Here is an 18,525-nt window from a genome sequence, read left to right on the forward strand (position 1 = left end):
TTCGGGAAACAGCGCTCTGTCAGGAAGCAGGTTAAATGGGCACACACGTTACCTAGCAACGAAACAGCAGTGAGGCTGTCCGTCACCGTCATTTTCTATTCCACCCAAATCAAGAGAAAGCAAGCCTTGCAGGTAGGGGAAATAAATAAAACTGATTCTAAGCTACTTTGGTCTATTTCAAAATGTTTTTATTCTTACACTGTGAATAAATTCATGTGTTACGAAGTATATAAAATGCATATACTTTCAAAAGTTCATCTTGCAAAATGACTTTAAAATGGATATCTTATTTATTTCTGATGTAACAGAAAATTTAGGTTATCTTCTGATGTGTTGACATGTAAGGAAGATCTACATACTTTAAGCGTCTCTCCTTTGAACTGAATCTTTTTTGACTAGTTTATAAGCAGCATGGGCTTAGCTGGTGGCTCAGATGGTAAAGAATTCACCCAAAGTGCAGGAGACCTGGGTTCGATCTTTGGTCAGGAAGATCCCCTGGAGGAGGGCATGGCTACCCACTCCAGTATTCTTGCCTGGAGAATTCCATGGACAGAGGAGCCTGGAGGGCTACAGTCCATGGGGTCGCAGAGTTGGACAGGATTGAGGGACTAATACTTTCACTTAAGCAGCACACACTATTTCCCACCACAGTTAACAGCAATCACAAGGGAAGCTCAGGAGAGGAAAGAACTACTTAACGCCTTTAGTAATAACCACTTTGTAATAATCTATGATGATCGTGCTCAGATGTGTTCATTTTCTTTGGTAACCTCTCCTTACGATGGAAATCAGACAAGATAAAAGAACCCAAGCTTAACAAAAATGGCAGGACTCTCAGCAGGAACTCTTGGTGGTGGTATTATTAACTCAGTCTCCTGAAATTACTTCTGTGTTTTATTATTTAGCTCTCTGCTTTGAGCTTGCTATGTGTTGGGCTGTTTCCATGAGGATCAGATATGTCCACTCACCGCCCCCCACATGTTACTTACACAAAGCTTTACCATCTCTATTGCAGGAGAGACTTCTTTTCTTTTCCTTTCTTATATTTCCTTTATTCTTTGGCATAGGAATGTTTAAAATATTTTGGATAAAACATTCACAGCCTACAGTATTCCTTTTGAATGACACCGTGTAAATATCTGAGTTCACAGGAAACTGTTTTTTGTTTGTTTACAATGTACTTGTAGTTTTGAAGGTCTGGATTTTTTCAAGCTGAGACAAGAAAATGCGCAGTTGTCTTTTCAATGACACTATTTGTATACTTTGATACTTGTGGAGCTCTTTCACATACATCATTTCATTACAGGAATGTTCTCCAGTCTCTTAGGCTTAACTGTGTCTCACACTCTGCAGTCTGGGGATATCTCTTTCCTAAGATTTTACCTCTAGTCATGAAATAGATAACACTTCCCACATAGTAAATGAGATTACAGTTAAGTCTTAACGAGAGGTTTCAGATACCTTAATTAAAATTATGTTAGCAATGAGTAGAGTGGGATTTGTCAGTTCTCCAAGGGATACAAAGGATCAGCATAATACCACCTGCTCAGTCTTGTGAAGGATCTATTTAAGAGGATAAATAAATCATAAAAAAGTTGGGGAGAGGAGAAAGAACACACCACAGTCAACTGTGTAACAATCTCACTCAACTGTCCTAAGGAAGCCTTAGAACTGTTGATATCACTTTGGTTTTTCTCTCTTTGCCCCTCCCCACCCATTGCAAACATCTTATCCAGGACCCATAAAGGCTACCAGGCCAGTTTGTGCCCTCCTGACAAGTTCTGAGACCCTTCCTGTTTTTACTCTCCCATAGTTAATGTTCTAGGTACCTCCCTTTGGTTTGTTAATTTATTCAATAAAATTGGGTTCCCTGTATGGGTCACACGCTGCTATGATGAAGACAACAGAGCCCTTCCTTTATGGAGCTTATTTTCTAGTGAGGCAGAAAGATATCAAATAAGTAAAATGATAAGTTCTGTAACTCTGCAAGTTCTGTGAAAAAAATAACGCAGGTAAGAGGAGAGTGAATGAGGTTACACAGCTGCCTCTCTGGGCTCACTGTTCTCTTCCACACCCTTCTCTTCCAGGTCTTGGACTTGCTGTGGATTTGTTTATTCCCCCAACTTTCTTCTAGTCTCTCCTCAAACCCGCTCCCTCAGCTTGGCCTTGCTTGCCGCCTCTATATAAACCTGCCGTCCCTCTCACCATCCAGCGATGACCCTTCCGACCCCTTCCTCCGCTCTGTTTCTCGCCTCAGCACTGATGTTGCCCACCACCGAACGCAGCTTACTTATTTATCTTGTCTGTTGTCAGATCCCCCCACTAGAACGGAAAGGCTGTGAAGACGGGGAGTGGTGCCCAATTTTCACCTGCTGAATCTCCAGTATCTAGGTCAGTACCAGATACTCACAGAAATTCACAGAAAGAAATTCACAGATATTCACAGAAAGAGAGTGGGTTAAAAGCAAGTCAAGAAAACCCATGTGGGTCGCTGAGGGTGGGGAGCTGTGGAGTCCAGGCATTATGAACAAGGGGAAAGGCTGTGAAGGAAAAATAAACTTCGAGAGCTGGAGGCCAAGGAAGATGGGGGTGACTAGAGCGAAGTGAGAGAAGGAAGGAGGAAGAGGCAGTGAGGACAGAAAGGAGGTGAGGCCAGGTCACACGGGGCCCTGGAGGGCACTTCATTTTGTTCTAGGTGTGAGCAGCAGCCATCAGAGGGTCCGCCTCCCACACTGTTGGTGGGAATGTAAACTGGTGTAGCCACTACGGAGAACAGGACGGAGGTGCCTTTAAAAACTAAAAACAGAGTTGCCCTATGATCCCGCAATCCCACTCCTGGGCACATATCCAGACAAAGCTCAAAGTTAAAGAGACACGTGGAGCCCTATGTTCATCACAGGGGCCAAGACACACAAGCAGCCTAAGTGTCCACGGGCAGACGGGCGGGCCAAGCAGGTGTGGTGGAACGTTACCCATCCATGAGAAAGGACGAAGCAATGCCGTTTGCAGCAATGTGGATAGACCTAGACATTACCATGCCAAGTGAAGTCAGTCAGAAAGAGAAACGCAAGGACACACGTGACGCCACTTACGTGTGAAATCTGAAATAACCACACAGGTGAACATGTGTGTGAAACAACAGGCTCACAGCCCCAGAGAACAGAACCTTGTGGGTTCCAAGGGGCAGGAAGGATTGGGAGACCGGGATCGGCAGAGGCAAAGTGTGGTCCATGGGATGGGTAACAGCAAGGCCCTCCGTGCGGCAGAGGGGACCACAGTCAGCATCCTGTGACAGACCACAGGGAAAAGAGTGTGACAGAGAATATATATACACACACACACGTATAACTGAGTCACTCTGCCCTACAGAAGAAATCAACACACATTCTAAATCAACTATACTTCAGTAATTTTTTCTAAAAAAGAAGCCATCAGAAGGTTCCATCAGTTAAGTAGGAGAAAAGCATTAATCTGACATATTTTGGATGAGATACTCAGATTTTCACACTGTGGAGTCAAAAATAAGCAGTGGAATCATTTATAGGGCTACTATTGTGGTCCTGGTGAGAGGTGTTACTGAACTGGCCAGGTGGGTAGCTATGGAGGTGATAGAACGGAGTATATATTTGAAGGCTGAGTCAGTAAGATTGGTAGATGGGTTAATAACAGGATGTGAAAGATGGAGAGAAATTCAAGTTTTGGCCTGAGCAGCTGTGAGTGATGGTAACATTACCGATATGGGGAAGCATGCGGAAGTCCCTTGGAATTTTTTCCCTCTTGATTTAGATAAGCTTCTGTGCCCCAACTCATCCTGGTAATTATTATTTTTCTGTCTACATTCAATCCCTCAAATAAAACTTCCGGGAGTTAAATTATAATAAACTGTGGGAAATTCTGAAAGACATGGGAATATCAGACCACCTGACCTGCCTCTTGAGAAATCTGTATGCAGGTCAGGAAGCAACAGTTAGAACTGGACATGGAACAACAGACTGGAACAACATGGAACAACAACAACTTTTCCTATTTTCAAATAGGAAAAGGAGTACATCAAGGCTGTATATTGTCACCATGCTTATTTAACTTATATGCAGAGTACATCATGAGAAACGCTAGGCTGGAAGAAGCACAAGCTGTAATCAAGATTGCCGGGAGAAATATCAATAACCTCAGATATGCAGATGACACCACCCTTATGGCAGAAAATGAAGAAGAACTAAAGAGCCTCTTGATGAAAGAGAAAGAGGAGAGTGAAAAAGTTGGCTTAAAGCTCAACATTCAAAAACTAAGATCATGGCATCCGGTCCCATCGCTTCATGGGAAATAGATGGGGAAAAAGTGGAAACAGTGGCTGACTTTATTTTTCTGGGCTCCAAAATCACTGCAGATGGTGATTGCAGCCATGAAATTAAAAGACGCTTACTCCTTGGAAGCAAAGTTATGACCAACTTAGACAGCATATTAAAAAGCAGAGACATTACTTTACCAACAAAGGTTCGTCTAGTCAAGGCTATGGTTTTTCCAGTGGTCATGTATGGATGTGAGAGTTGGACTATAAAGAAAGCTGAGTGCCGAAGAATTGATGGTTCTGAGCTGTGGTGTTGGAGAAGACTCTTGAGAGTCCCTTGGACTACAAGGAGATCCAACCAGTCCATCCTAAAGGAGATCAGTCCTGGGTGTTCATTGGAAGGACTGATGCTGAAGCTGCAACTCCAGTACTTTGGCCACCTCATGTGAAGAGCTGACTCATTGGAAAAGACCCTGATGCTGGGAAAGACTGAAGGCAGGAGGAGAAGGGGACGACAGAGGATGAGATGGTTGGATGGCATCACCGACTCAACAGACAGGGGTTTGGGTGGACTCCGGGACTTAGTGATGGACAGGGAGGCCTGGCATGCTGCAGTCCATGGGGTCCCGAAGAGTCAGACACAGCTGAGCGACTGGACTGACTGAACTGATGCAAACAATGGCTTCACTGCATCCCCCACCCTAACTCCACATCTCTGCCCCAGTTATTTTCAAATGACTTAAGGACACGGACCCTTGCTGAAATTTCAAATCCTCAGTCCCACCCTTGCCCACTTAGACTCCTCTGGTCAAGTCCTCTTTATATTTATAATGACATCATTGTTCCAGGTTTCCATCTCAAAACTGTCATCACTGTTTATGGTTCAATCTACCATACACCTTTCCAAGTTGTGCTATTTTCCCCTCAGAATGTTCCATTATCTCTTGCCTTCTTGTTCTAAAATCTCCAGGCAGCAGAATCCAACTTGATTTCTTGGTCCTTAGCTTCTCATCTTTGCAGTGCGGCTTGACTATCGCAACATTTTCATAACACAAAGAATTAATTCTTTAGACAAAATCTCCACAGTTCAACTTTCCTTCTCAAAACTGGGCTACAGGTCCTGACTACTTTCTCCCTCAAGTACAAACCCTCAACTGGGTTTCAAAGCTCTTTTCAATGTGATTCTAAGATATCTGGAATTATTTTCATTCTTAATAAGCATCCTCTGTAAGAACCAAAAAAGTTCTCTTCAGAATCCCTTGTGAGCATTAGGTAGCCTTCTGCCTCCATGCCTTTGCCCATACTGTCCTCCACCTGAAATACATTCCTCTCTTCCTTTTCTTGTAAGTCTCTCCCACATTTTAAGACAAGTCCCACTCTTTCCAAAATGTCTTTTTTTATTTGCTCTAGCACATACTCTTTTCCCTGAAGATGTATTAACAGTAAATTACAAATAGTTTTAATTATTTTCATATTTGTGGGACCCGGACAAGAGTGGAATCCTGTAGCAGCCTTGATTCTCATCAAGACACTTCAAAGCAGAATTCAAAACCTGAGTCCATCTCACAAAATCAAATCCAACCATACAAAATATACAGGTTTTACTGAATATTGTGTTGAGAAATGGAGAAAGCATTTACACAAGGCAAAAATCAGCTTAAAATGACGATGAAAACACTCTCGCTGGCTTCTTCGATTGCTAGCTGCCTCGTCTCTCTCTGCACACCTCCAGGCTCCCCAGTTCCGCAGCACCAGCGTTTCTCTGCTTGTGGGGTCACCTCCTTCCCCTCCCTCCCGCCTCCTCCCACACACACAGGGTCGCTCTCCAGCCCCGGCTCTGTCACTTTGCCACACTGCATTGGCACTCTCTCAATTTGCATTCTTTACTCCCACCCCTGGCCCGCCGGAAGGCAACTGCCTTCTTTGGAATTACATAAGGTGGTTTTTAAAAATCTTTTTCATAATATAAAGAATTATTTTCATTCTGTTACAAATTATCCCATGAATTCTCATAATAACCCTAAGAGTAGGTAATATCACTATTCCCCTTTTATAGGTAAGAAAACAGAAGACCTTGAGTTGATACAACTGACATGTGGCATGTAGGGCTGAATATGAACCTGGATCAATCTGTCAGAATTCATAGTCTGTCTCCTTTCCATAAAACAATGCTAACTCATGGTTTTGTAAAATTGTCTTCCAATTTTTCTGCTCCTTTAGGGTAGAGCTAATGGTTTTTGTGTGTCCTTCCAAATCCCTAATGGAGATTCAATAAATGTGTCTTGAATTGGTGTATGGTTGCTGACAGTTCACAAACTGGCCTTTGAATATTTAGATTCATTATAATTCGCCCACGAGACTTTCCTCTAGGTCAAGGGCTGTATCACATATTGTCTTTGTGTCTGGCAATCTGTTGGTGAGTTGATGAATGATGCTGCAGAGGGTGAGTATAGACAATTTTTCTTCCAAAGCCCTTGGGGGCAGCTCTGGTTTTTATCTCATCAAGGGGCTGCTATATCTGAAATTTCTGATACCATCAGCAACAATCATAGGACAATACAGGCTTCTATAGAGGCAAATGGAGAGGGAAATGGCAGTCCACTCCAGTATTCTTGCCTGGAGAATCTTACGGACGGAGGAGCCTGGTGGGCTACAGTCCATGGGGTCTCAAAGAGTCGGACACGACTGAGCAACTAACACATAGAGGCAATGGTAACATCATCAACCAGGAAAACTGACTAAGAAATGCCCTGCTTTTGAAAGTAACATATCTTCAATCATCTGTAATCATATGGCAATATCAATGCACTTTTCTACCAAAATTTTTTTCTGTTAGAAGTCGGAAAATTTTATATATTTAATTTGTGCATTTAAAGAGTGAATGCGGCTGATTCAGGGACTAGCTCTCTAGGTTGTTTATTAATCTTTTTTTGAGTTACTGAGTCATCTTTTCATTTTTGCTGTCATACAGTACTGATGCTAAAACTTACTGTTGTCTTTTGTTTGTTTTTGGATTTGGGTTGCTTCTTGGGGGTACTATCATAGAGCATAAACCTAGACATGGGGAACTCATCAGCTCTTCCAGACCTTCCTCAGCTTCTGTGATCCCCCTAAGGAGGCCCTGTCAATGACCTCAGGGATTCAGAGTTGGTTGATGCCTTTCCTGGGCTGGCATCAGCGTCTTTGAAAGATGCCATAAAGAGCTCATCAGGTGCAACTGGGAAAGGATTTAATTTACGCTGAGACTGGAAGATGGTTCCACCCAGTCATCAATCTTTCTTCAGGTCCAGAAAGTGCCACACTCTGAACTAAATGCTGGAGGTTACATCTTTCAGAGTAAACCCTAGAGACTCCAAATTCTTAAAACACATCTGTCAATGCTGACCTGGCCACTGAGTTTTTTAAATGTCTGTGGTTTTGAAAAATGAAAGGAATCCATCTGTCAGTCTGTTCTTCAGGCCAGGTACAAGGAAAAAAGACTTAAATGACCACAGAGGACAAAAGGGCTAAGACCAATCCAACCAAAAAGGTAGTATATTCCACAGTTATTAAACAGGCAGGTCCAACCTGACTTAAAACAGCCACACCATAGATATTCTTTCATTACCTCAGCAAATGATATTCAGAGCAGTAACTGAAAGAAAGATTATTATAAATACGGAAAAGCAACAAATACCGCTATAGGAAAAGGTAAAGGCTGTTTCACGTTAGAGTCAGAAAATTTGCATAATGTCAACTTGGAGTACAACTTGTGCCCAGATGAACAAGAGCATGCATGTAACAGAAAGTACTTTTATCACCCTGACTTGAGTCTCAGAAATTATTCTTGCTGTACTTTTCTAACTTACTGCTGGCATTGGTAATTTTATTCCCCTCAGGTTCCTGCATTGTGAAGCCTTCTTCTAATTGATCATTTGCTTGCCTGACCATCTGTTGTGGTTTGGCAACCTAATTTTCCCCATCACCTTTCGGAACAGATCCCCGAGGATGTCTGTTCCATTGAGTCACTTCTTACATCTCAACTGGTGACATAACTTGAGACTGCTTACCTCTTTGACAAGATGCTTGAGAATCTAGTCCTATTGCTTCCTTTTTACTTTTATTGCTTCTGTTAAGCGTGGCACAATGACAGCTGATCAGATCCCATCACTTTGAGGGGCACTGGGGTCCTGCGGAGCTCATATGCCAAATTTTTGCCTGGAGTAAAGTTGGACTGCCAATTTATCACAGAACAGTGCACAAGGAGTTTTTAATTGAACTCAGACAAACCCTTAATTACAACAGTACCACGGGGCATTGCTCCAGTAAAGCAGAACTGCCTAGCAAGCTTCGCTCTGACTGGGACTCCTCAGACGTCTGTGAGAGGTGCTGCAAAAGAATTTCTACTTCCTCCCCTTCTGGAGTTAACTGGGACATGTTTGAACTTTACACTTGGGTGTGTAAATGTCTGACACAGAAATGGTTCAGAATAGCCAGTATTCATTAAAAGGGAGGGTGGGGTGTGTGTCTTGAGCATGGAAGATGGAAAATAATATTTTCTGGAGGCCAAGGGTCAGGAGACACCAGCTCATGGGAGGGGTTGACAGTACAGTTATGATCACAACTATATTATTAGACTTACAACCTTAGGAGAGGAGAAAACTCTCCTTTCTAGGAATCAATCCTGAGACGATGATCCTGATGATTACTATGAGATTCTAGGCTGACTGGAAAGAAAAGAGTCAGATCTTGCACACAAAAAGTCAGATTTGGGGGTAGATAAGATAAGAAATGGGTTAAAGGGAAGTTAGCTTAATCTGGGCAATGAATGGATGATGACTGGATTAAAAAAAAATGAATTCAAGACTCTTGGCCGGAGAATGCCCATCTATGAAACTTTGGAAACCTATCTAAGCCAAAACAGGCTGAATGTGAATCAATGCGGTATTTATCTGTGCCTTCAAATCCTGACCCCTGAGTAAGGAGTATTGGTGCACTCCAACCCATCTGTGTGGAACGGCCGGGCTGAACTGACGTGGGGTCAGCCACGGACACGAACAACAAAGGGAGGAGTCCTGACGAGGAGGGGTTAAGGAAGCGGGAGCTAGGGCTGACGGTGACCGCTTCCTGAGAGCATGGTCCTCAACAAGTTTATTTCCCTCATCCGTAAAAAGGGGGATGAAAAGAGAACATACCCCTTCAGTTATTAAAAGGATTAGAGGAGATGACACATGTGAAATATTGTAGCTGAATTTCATCATGGTCACACAGAAAAAGGAAAGGCTAATTCCACGAAAACACACATAGTTCACACACATACAGAGCAGAATTTCAGAAAAAAGTACAGTTTTACAGGAGCTGAGATTTAAAAAGTCTGGACTGCACTAGTTACCTTGAAATGGGGAAGGGAACCACGGCCGTGCTAACAAGATTGAGCAAGATAATGAAAGAGGTCTGCTGCGGTGCAGACTGGTGGTCCCACAAATAACGTCTCTGAAGGTCCAACTGAACGGCTATGTAGGGCATTCAGAAGAGGGCTAAGATGTCCTTAAAAAAAAACACTCCTCATTATTTTCATGACAGTTTTTTAATCTCTAAAAAATGCCTGGAGTTTTAACTGAATCCCAGCTGGATATTTCCGCAGCTCCAAACGACAGGCAAGCAAGGTCTTACCAAGAACACTCTTACTGCATGGATTTTGAAAATGCATGGCCCACGGTGGCTGAAAGGCCAAGCATAAATTAGTATCAAAAAGGGAAAAGTGAAGAGAAAGAAGGGAAACTGCCACAGAGGTGGCATCTGCAAACTATGTGATCAGAAGGAACTGAGATAAGGAAAATGAAGTCCAGCACCCCATGAAGGACTAGGGGGCATTAGAAGTGTGATACACATGAGACACAAACATTCAAAGTGACTCAAAAATAAGGATTACCCCACTGAGAAAGAATATTAAAAAAAAAAATAGCCTCCAGAGACTAGGCCTTGGAGAAAAGACATATAAAAAGCATTCAATCAAGGGCTAAGGGGAGTAGGAGGAGGAAGAAGTTAGGAAACAGATCAGACTGCTGTAACCTTGAGCCCAGCAAATGAGGCGACTTTGGAGATTATGACAATATAACTGAGATAATCAGCAATGGTTGGCTTCAATATCAATCTGAAAATCAATACTTTTATCATTTCACTTGAAATTGCACAACTGTTGGTACAAGAGCCAGGGTAACATGTGTCTGAAACTTGGAAGAGAGGAAAATGGAGCACCCTAATGTGGGAAAAAGAAAATTCTTTCCAAAGGCAGACTGACAGACATTAACAACACACAAAAGAGAGAATGTGCCGATCAGAATAAAGACGTTCTCAGTATTATTTATAATAGCCAAGATACTGAAGCAACCTGTGTCCAATGACAGATAATAAAGATGTGGTGTATGTACAGTGGAATATTACTCAGCCATAAGGTAGAATGAAATCTTGCTATTTGTGACAACCTGGATGTCCGTGAAGGTCACTATGCTTAGGGAAATAAGTCAGATAAAGACAAGTGCTGTACGCCTTCATTTATATGTAAGCATGCACATGCATTCACGCTTAGGGAGCATGTGCAATGTGATACACATGATATGCAGACATCAAAAGTGACTCGAAAATGAGGATTATCCCACTGAGAAAGAATATTTTTTTAAATAGCTTCCAGACACTGTAGGCCTTGAATAAAAGAAGTATAAAAAGCATTCAATCAAGGATTCAGGGGAGTAGGAGGAGGAAGTAGGAAAACAGGAAAACAGATCAAACTGCTGTAACCATGAGCAGGTCATTCGTTTGAACAAATGTAACAGAACAGAAACAGATTCACAGATACAAGAACAAACAGGGGATTGCCAGAGGGAAGTAGGTAGGAGGAGGGGTGAAACAGGTGAAGGAGGTTAAGAGATACAAATTAGCAGCGATAAAGCCAATAAGCTACCAAACATAGGGTGTAGCACAAGGGACGCATTCCACGTTTTATCACAGCTTTGTACTGTACACGGTCTATGAAACCAGCGAATGACTATGTTACATACCGTAAACTAATGTCATGCTGTCAGTCAATAAATACTTCAATAAATATTAAAAAAGAGTGGACATAAAGCCTACTGTTGGGTACTTAAAAAAAAAAAAAAGAGAGAGATGTTCTCTGTGTAATGTGAAAAAAAAACCCAACACACTGGAAGAGCACACGATGAGGGTCCCGGGTCAGGGCCCTTCCAACGTTACCGTTACAACTGGTAACATCATCCCAGTCATCCTGGGCAGGGAAGGGGACACAGCAGGCTGTCTTAGCTGGAAACTCTTTAAATATTCAGGCGCACAGCTCACCAGCGCTGTCAACTGTGCTGGCCAACCCACGCAGACCGGCTCAAAGGGAGAAAACACACGGCGGAAGTCAGAATGCGTCTTCCAGTTGGACTAAGGCTGGGTTTATCTCTCCAATGACTAAACGGCTGCTATGATAGTATACAACAGTCTCATGAGTTTGGATGAAGTGAAATCATTCCTGTGAGATAAGACTTTCTTTGGTGAGCCGAAGATGTATTTCACAGCCTATGACACCCGATGCTTTCAAACTGTGGTGCTGGAGAGTCCCATGGACAGCAAGGATATCAAAACAGTGAATCCTAAAGGAAATCAACTCTGAATGGTCATTGGAAGGACGGATGCTGAAGCTCCAATACTTTGGCCACTTGATGTGAAGAGCTGACTCACTGGAAAAGACCCTGATGCTGGGAAAGATTGGAGACAGGAGGAGAAGGGGATGACAGAGGATGAGATGGGTGGATGGCATCACTGACTCAGTGGACATGAGTTTGAGCAAAGTCCAGGAGATGGTGAAGGACAGAGAAGCCTGGCGTGCCGCAGTTCATGGGGTCACAAAGAGAAGGATACGACTTAGTGAGTGAACAACAGCATGACAGCTGAAAATAAGACCCTGGCTGCAGCAAGTTCACCAAAATAATAAAAACCACCTAACTGTGGCAAGTGGTGGGTAGCCAACCACTCTTCCTTAAGTGATGACCCAATGCAGCCCTGCGTGCCCTCTTTCTTGAAATCTGACAGCTGCACAGTCAGAATTAAAGCTCATGCACACACATGTGCACACACACACACACACACACACACACACACACAAGCATCACACTTAGAAGATAACTGGGGAGGAGCCCAGGGGTTAAGAACAATCTTTTTTAATTTCTAAGTTTAAGGAAGTACAGGCAGACAAACATGTAGAAGCAATTATTTCCTACTTGAATCGCTGCAACCACAGCCAAACAGAAAAATTAATGGGCATCTCTGGATAATGTATAGTATTTATCCAGATTAATTAGATACCATGAATTTGAAAACAGACTTCCTGCTAGGATCACAGGGACATAAATCAATCATACCTCACACATTCATGCAAGTAACACAAGAACTTGAGAAATACTACATAAAAAGACAACAACAATTTTAACATAAATGTCATACTTAATGTGTGAAAAAGCACTTGCTAAAAGCTACATGCAGAGGACAGAGAAGTGACAAAGCAATGGCTACATGAAAAAGACACAAACTTCGAAGATTCTGCAAAGTGGCTGGGGCCTAGTAATATGCAAAGGTACAGTTCTATCACCTTTGGCTTCAAAGAGGTACAGAGGCTGAGTTATTCACAATGCTAGTTATATAGTCCTCTCTTCTTTTCTGGCCTCTGATTAAATGTTGACCCTTTTCCTTTTGAAAATATGTTGGTGCTCACTTCCTTCACATCCTATATTTAATTGTTTCTTACTATCAATATGAAGGGTCTTTTTTTCTTTTCCCATTCACAAATCACTTCTAGAGCTTTTCAACATCCTTTCAGATTCCTTCTTAAAACAATTCTGATTATGGAGGAAATGATATGATGTTTGGGAGAAAAGGGGGTGGCCGGGGAGGGAGAGGATACAGATGAAACAACATCAATCACGAATTGATAACTGTTGGAATGGAACTAGGAAACGGGCACACAGGGGTTGACTGTGCTGTTTGAAATGTTCCATCTTGGAACATTTTTAAAATAAACCTCCATTATTTTTTTTTTTTAATTAGTTGGAGGCTAACTACTTTACAATATTGTAGTGGTTTTTGCCATACATTGACATGAATCAGCCATGGATTTACATGTGTTCCCCATCCCGATCCCCCCTCCCGCCTCCCTCCCCATCCCATCCCTCTGGGTCTTCCCAGTGCACCAGCCCTGAGCACTTGTCTCATGCATCCAACCTGGGCTGGTGATCTGTTTCACCCTTGATAGTATACATGTTTCAATGCTATTCTCTCTGAACTTCCCACCCTCGCCTTCTCCCGCAGAGTCCAAAAGTCTGTTCTGTACATCTGTGTCTTTTTCTGTTTTGCATATAGGGTTATCATTACCATCTTTTTAAATTCCATATATATGCGTTAGTATACTGTATTGGTCTTTATCTTTCTGGCTTACTTCACTCTGTATAATGGGCTCCAGTTTCATCCATCTCATTAGAACTGATTCAAATGAATTCTTTTTAATGGCTGAGTAATATTCCATGGTGTATGTACCACAGCTTCCTTATCCATTCGTCTGCTGATGGGCATAGTGTTATATCATGTACCTTGTGACAATGTTTTTCTGCTGAAGGGCACATAAATTAGGCTAAACTCAGAAGACATTGTGCTTCTCATTGACTCATTTGTAATCGAAACTTAATCCATAATCCTCAATTGCATTTTGAGATAACTTACCTAAAGACTGAACCTAAAGACATGAAAAATGAGGCAGGCATTTGTCTAAATACTCTCACTTACATTATCATGTCGAAAAATTATCATCTAGGCAAAAATAGTTATTCTTATCTAGATTAAAGTTTAGTTATAAGCTTCTTGGAAATCAAGGTACAAAGAGAACTATAGTGAGTAATAAAATTCATATTCTGATAAAAGAAAGTATCAAATAGACTTTTTTTCATGACATTAAATTCTAATATTCAAATGAACCTTTTTATTATTAATATAACACAAGGGGCGCCCTACAACATAACAAAGTCTTCAACATGGCTTCACAGATAAAGTGTTTCTCATAATCCTTGAGTCAATTCTTCCCACACATGCATGATTAGTTGCTCAATCATGTAGGACTCTGTGACCCCATGGACTGTAGCCTGCCAGGCTCCTCTGTCCATGGGACTATCCCAGCAAGAATACTAGAGTGGGCTGCCATTTCCTCCTCCGGAGGATCTTCCTGACTCAGGGACCAAACCTGCATCTTCCTGCACTGGCAGGCGGATTCTTTCCCACTGAGCCACCTGGGAAGCCCTCTGGCTACACACCAAAGACTCTTACCCTGGGGTGAGCGAGGAAAACCACCTCTGCTGGGGTCTATGGTAGAACAGTATGAACATGCGGGTCTTTGATACTGACTACCAAGTTAGAATCAGGGACACACAATCTATACAGAAGCACGTGGGAAGCGTGTCCAGATTTCTTGGAGAGACTTCTCTCTGAAGGGTTTTTGGAAGTGTCCTAATTTAAGTCAGTTTAGAATTATACTTTCTAGTAAGAATCCACACTATGAATTACAGAAAGGTTCATATGCTTTGGATTTGGGCGTGTAGGTAGGTTTTGAGATGAACTTCAAGTTTATACACACACATACAGTTTACATATATATAATGTTATACATATGTATGCATTAACCCAATAGAATGGGGTCACAACAAGTTGGACACAATTGGGCAACTGAACAACAGCATTAAAGCTTTCTCACCCTGACAACTAAAATGAAAAACACTCCAGATTAATGGTCAGGAGGCATAAGTCCCAACTGTATTTTTATGAATTTATGTAGCTTTGGGCAAGTAACAAAGTTTTCTGAGTCCTGTTTCTTCACCTAAAAGCAAGGTAATTCAATTAAAGGTTTCTGTTACTTTGGGCACAAGTGTGAAATACCTCTTCGGTTCCTTTAATCTTTACAAATGTGAATAAATTTCAAGGTATTATTTCGTCAGCAAAGTTTGTCTCACCTGGATTATATCCGAATTGCTGCTGCTGGTTTCAACTTCAACTGAAGTCTTACATTCCCACGTAAGGCTTTGACTCCTCTTTCTCTTCATTTCCCAAGAGGCCTGTAGCAAGGTATTAACAAAAAATATACAAGGATTAGTAGCAATCAATGGCACACATTAAGCCACTGTCACTCTTTCCTTCCTTCAGCCTCTATTAAGTGCTGGCTTCTGTAGGATAAACAGAGGGAATTCAACAAAAAAACATCATAATGCAAGTTCAGTGTGAAATGAGTGGTACAGATTATGGCACTCAACAGGGAAACAAAGGGCTTGTAGTATTTTGCAAAGAGTCTGCACGAATTACTGTCTATATACTGAATATATAATGTTTCGTATGGAGATATATATATATATATACATATATATATATATATATATATATATATATATAGACATTGTTCTTAGAATTTATGTAGATGTTGCTGGGAAGAATAAGATATATATTCATTTAAAAGTATCTATGATGGCTTTCTTTTACTATGTCATCCTTAATCAGTAGATATTGAATATGCCTAGTATGTGAGATATCTGCAGTCATTTAAAAATTTTTTTGACAGTTTCAACGTACATTTTATAAAATATTGGCTGTATTCCCAATGTTGTACAATATATCCTTGTAGCTTATTTTATATATAATAGCTTGTATCTCTTAATTCCCTACACTTACATTGCCCCCTTCCCTTTCCTCACTGACAATGACTAGCTTGTTCTTTATATCCATGTAACTGCTTCTTTATCCTTATAGTCACTAGTTTGTTGTATTTTTTGATTCCATATATGTGATATCATATAGTGTTTGCTGCAGATGGCAAATTTTCACTCTTTTTATGGCTGAGCAATACTCCATTGTACATACATGCCACCTCTTTAGCCATTCATCTGCTGGCGGACACTAGGGTTGCTTCCACACCTTGGCAATCATAAATAATGCTGCTAGGAACTGCTATGAACACTGGGGCACTTGTATCTTTTTAAACTAGAGTTGGGTTTTTTAGAATATATACCCAGGAGTGGGACTGCTGGGTCATGGGGTACTTCTTTTGTTTTTTCAGTGTCTGCAATCAATTTCATTTTAATATAACCTAAACACATACCATTTAGAAAATACCAAGAAAAATTTCTGTACAAAAGTTGATACTATTGCGTTTGGACAAAGCTGGCGAGTTCCTGCTATGAGCATAGCCCAGGAGGCATGACCGAGGAAACCTAATATACTGGAGTAGATGTTATGACCTTTGGTCCACAGTTTGATAGTTCTCAGGGTTAACCTGAAGTTGTCAATGTTTGGTACTAGATGTAAAATTTCACTGGTTACCCTGCAATCATTAAGACTTCTTAGACATATCTAAATTTTAAAGCAGACTTTGATCTAGAAGTCCAAGTCTTTTAGAATAGTCCGTGGTGCTAACCTTGCAAACCAATATCAATCTCTATCCTATTAAAACACTATTGTTTGAGAAACCATACTGTTTGCCACAGTGACTGCACCAATTTACATTCCCACCAATAGTGCATGAGGATCCTCTTTTCTCCCCAACATTTATTTGTGTTCTTTTTAATGACAGCCATTCTGACAGATGTAAGGTGGTATCTCAAAGGTTCTGATCTGTATTTCCCTGATGATTAGTGATGCTGAGCATCCTCTCATGTGCCTTGTTGGCCTTCTGTATGTCTTCTTTGGAGAAATGCATATTTAGATCTTCTGCCCATTTTTTGCCTAGGCAGTTTTATATATATACACACACACACACACACACACACACACAGAGTTCTATATATATATAGCTGTATTAAGTTGTTTGTATATTTTGGAGCTTAATCCCTTGTGGTTACATCATTTGCAAACATTTTATCCCATTCGGTAAGTTGTTTTTTCATTTGGTTTGTGGCTCCCTTTGCTTTGCAAAAGCTTTTAAGTTTAATTAGGTTTCATTTGTTTGTTTTTGCTTTTGTTTTCCATTACTCTAGGGGACAGATCAAAAAAAAAAAAAAATCTTGCTGCGATTTATGTCAAAGAGTGTTCCGCCTATGTTTTCCTCTAGGAGTTGTATAGTATCCAGTCTTACATTTAGGTCTTTAATCCCTTTTGAGTTCAATTTATCAATTACAAAGAAAATACTGCCAAAAAAAAAAAAAAACCCACATGGAGGCTAAACAATACACTACTAAACAACTAGTGGATCACTGAAGAGATTAAAAATACCTAAAAATAAATGAAAACAAAAACAAATTTTTCCAAAACAGAATATGCAGTTCTAGGAGGGAAGTTTATAGTGATACAAGCTTACCCCAAAAACAAGAAAAATCTCAAATAACCTAAAACTTCTTCCCAAGAGTTGACATACAACATGTCTTCATTTCTTCCCCTTCCACTTGCTAATCAATCCATTGTAACCTGGTTTCTCTTCTCTCCTATTCAATAACAATGAAATTCTTCCTGTGATCATTCCTATTACCCCTAAGTCATGAAGTTAGTGGACTTTTTTGCCCTTTGGCCTGGTTGAGTTGACCGCTCAACAGAATTCAGCCTCTCTGATCGTCTACACCCAATATCTCAGCAAACGGGTCAGTGTGCTCTCCTCAAGCCAAATACATGGGAATAAACACATCCACTTCTCTCCCCGCCACATGATGACCTCACCCACACCACCATTATTTCCCCCCAAGGCCACTGCAATAGCCTTTTAACGGCTCTGCCCACATTCATTCTGAGAATGAATTTGCTGAGAATCCATTTTTCATACTAACCCAAAGCAACCTTTTCTAAAGGAAATTTTGATCATACCACTTCCCTGCTTAAACTCCTTCCGTGTTTTTCTGCTGCTTTCAGGATAAATACAAAATCCCTTATCGAAGCATCCACTTGCACGGTCTGATCCCTCCCTGCCCATCCCACACCACAGCCCGTTTCCCTCGCTGCCCCCACAGCTCAGCTGTCTCCCCCGTGTCAGTCACGTCCCACTCTTTGCAACCCCATGGTCTGCAGCCCGCCAGGCCCCTCTGTCCATGGAATTCTCCAGGCAAGAATACTGGAGTGGGGTGCCATTCCCTTCTTCAGGGAGCTGTCTTCTTAAGGAACTTTTTATTCCATGTTCCCTCGTTAGCAAATAATGTTTGCACTGATTGGAAATGATCTTCCTCTCCATTTAGTCACTTAATTGGAATTCA

General features: G+C 41.3%; 1 protein-coding gene across 3 annotated transcripts in view; it reads right to left on the minus strand.

The window, feature by feature from the left end:
• Positions 1-18,525, minus strand: part of MORC1 (MORC family CW-type zinc finger 1) — a 151,058-nt gene that overhangs the window by 27,546 nt on the left and 104,987 nt on the right. For all 3 annotated transcript variants that reach the window (XM_043892900.1, XM_043892899.1, XM_043892898.1), the window contains exon 20: positions 15,316-15,417. In XM_043892900.1, coding sequence (XP_043748835.1) covers positions 15,316-15,417 — 102 coding nt within the window. The remainder of the gene's footprint in view (positions 1-15,315; positions 15,418-18,525) is intronic.

Source organism: Cervus elaphus, chromosome 31 (genome assembly GCF_910594005.1).
Source record: "Cervus elaphus chromosome 31, mCerEla1.1, whole genome shotgun sequence".
Lineage (NCBI taxonomy): Eukaryota > Metazoa > Chordata > Mammalia > Artiodactyla > Cervidae > Cervus > Cervus elaphus.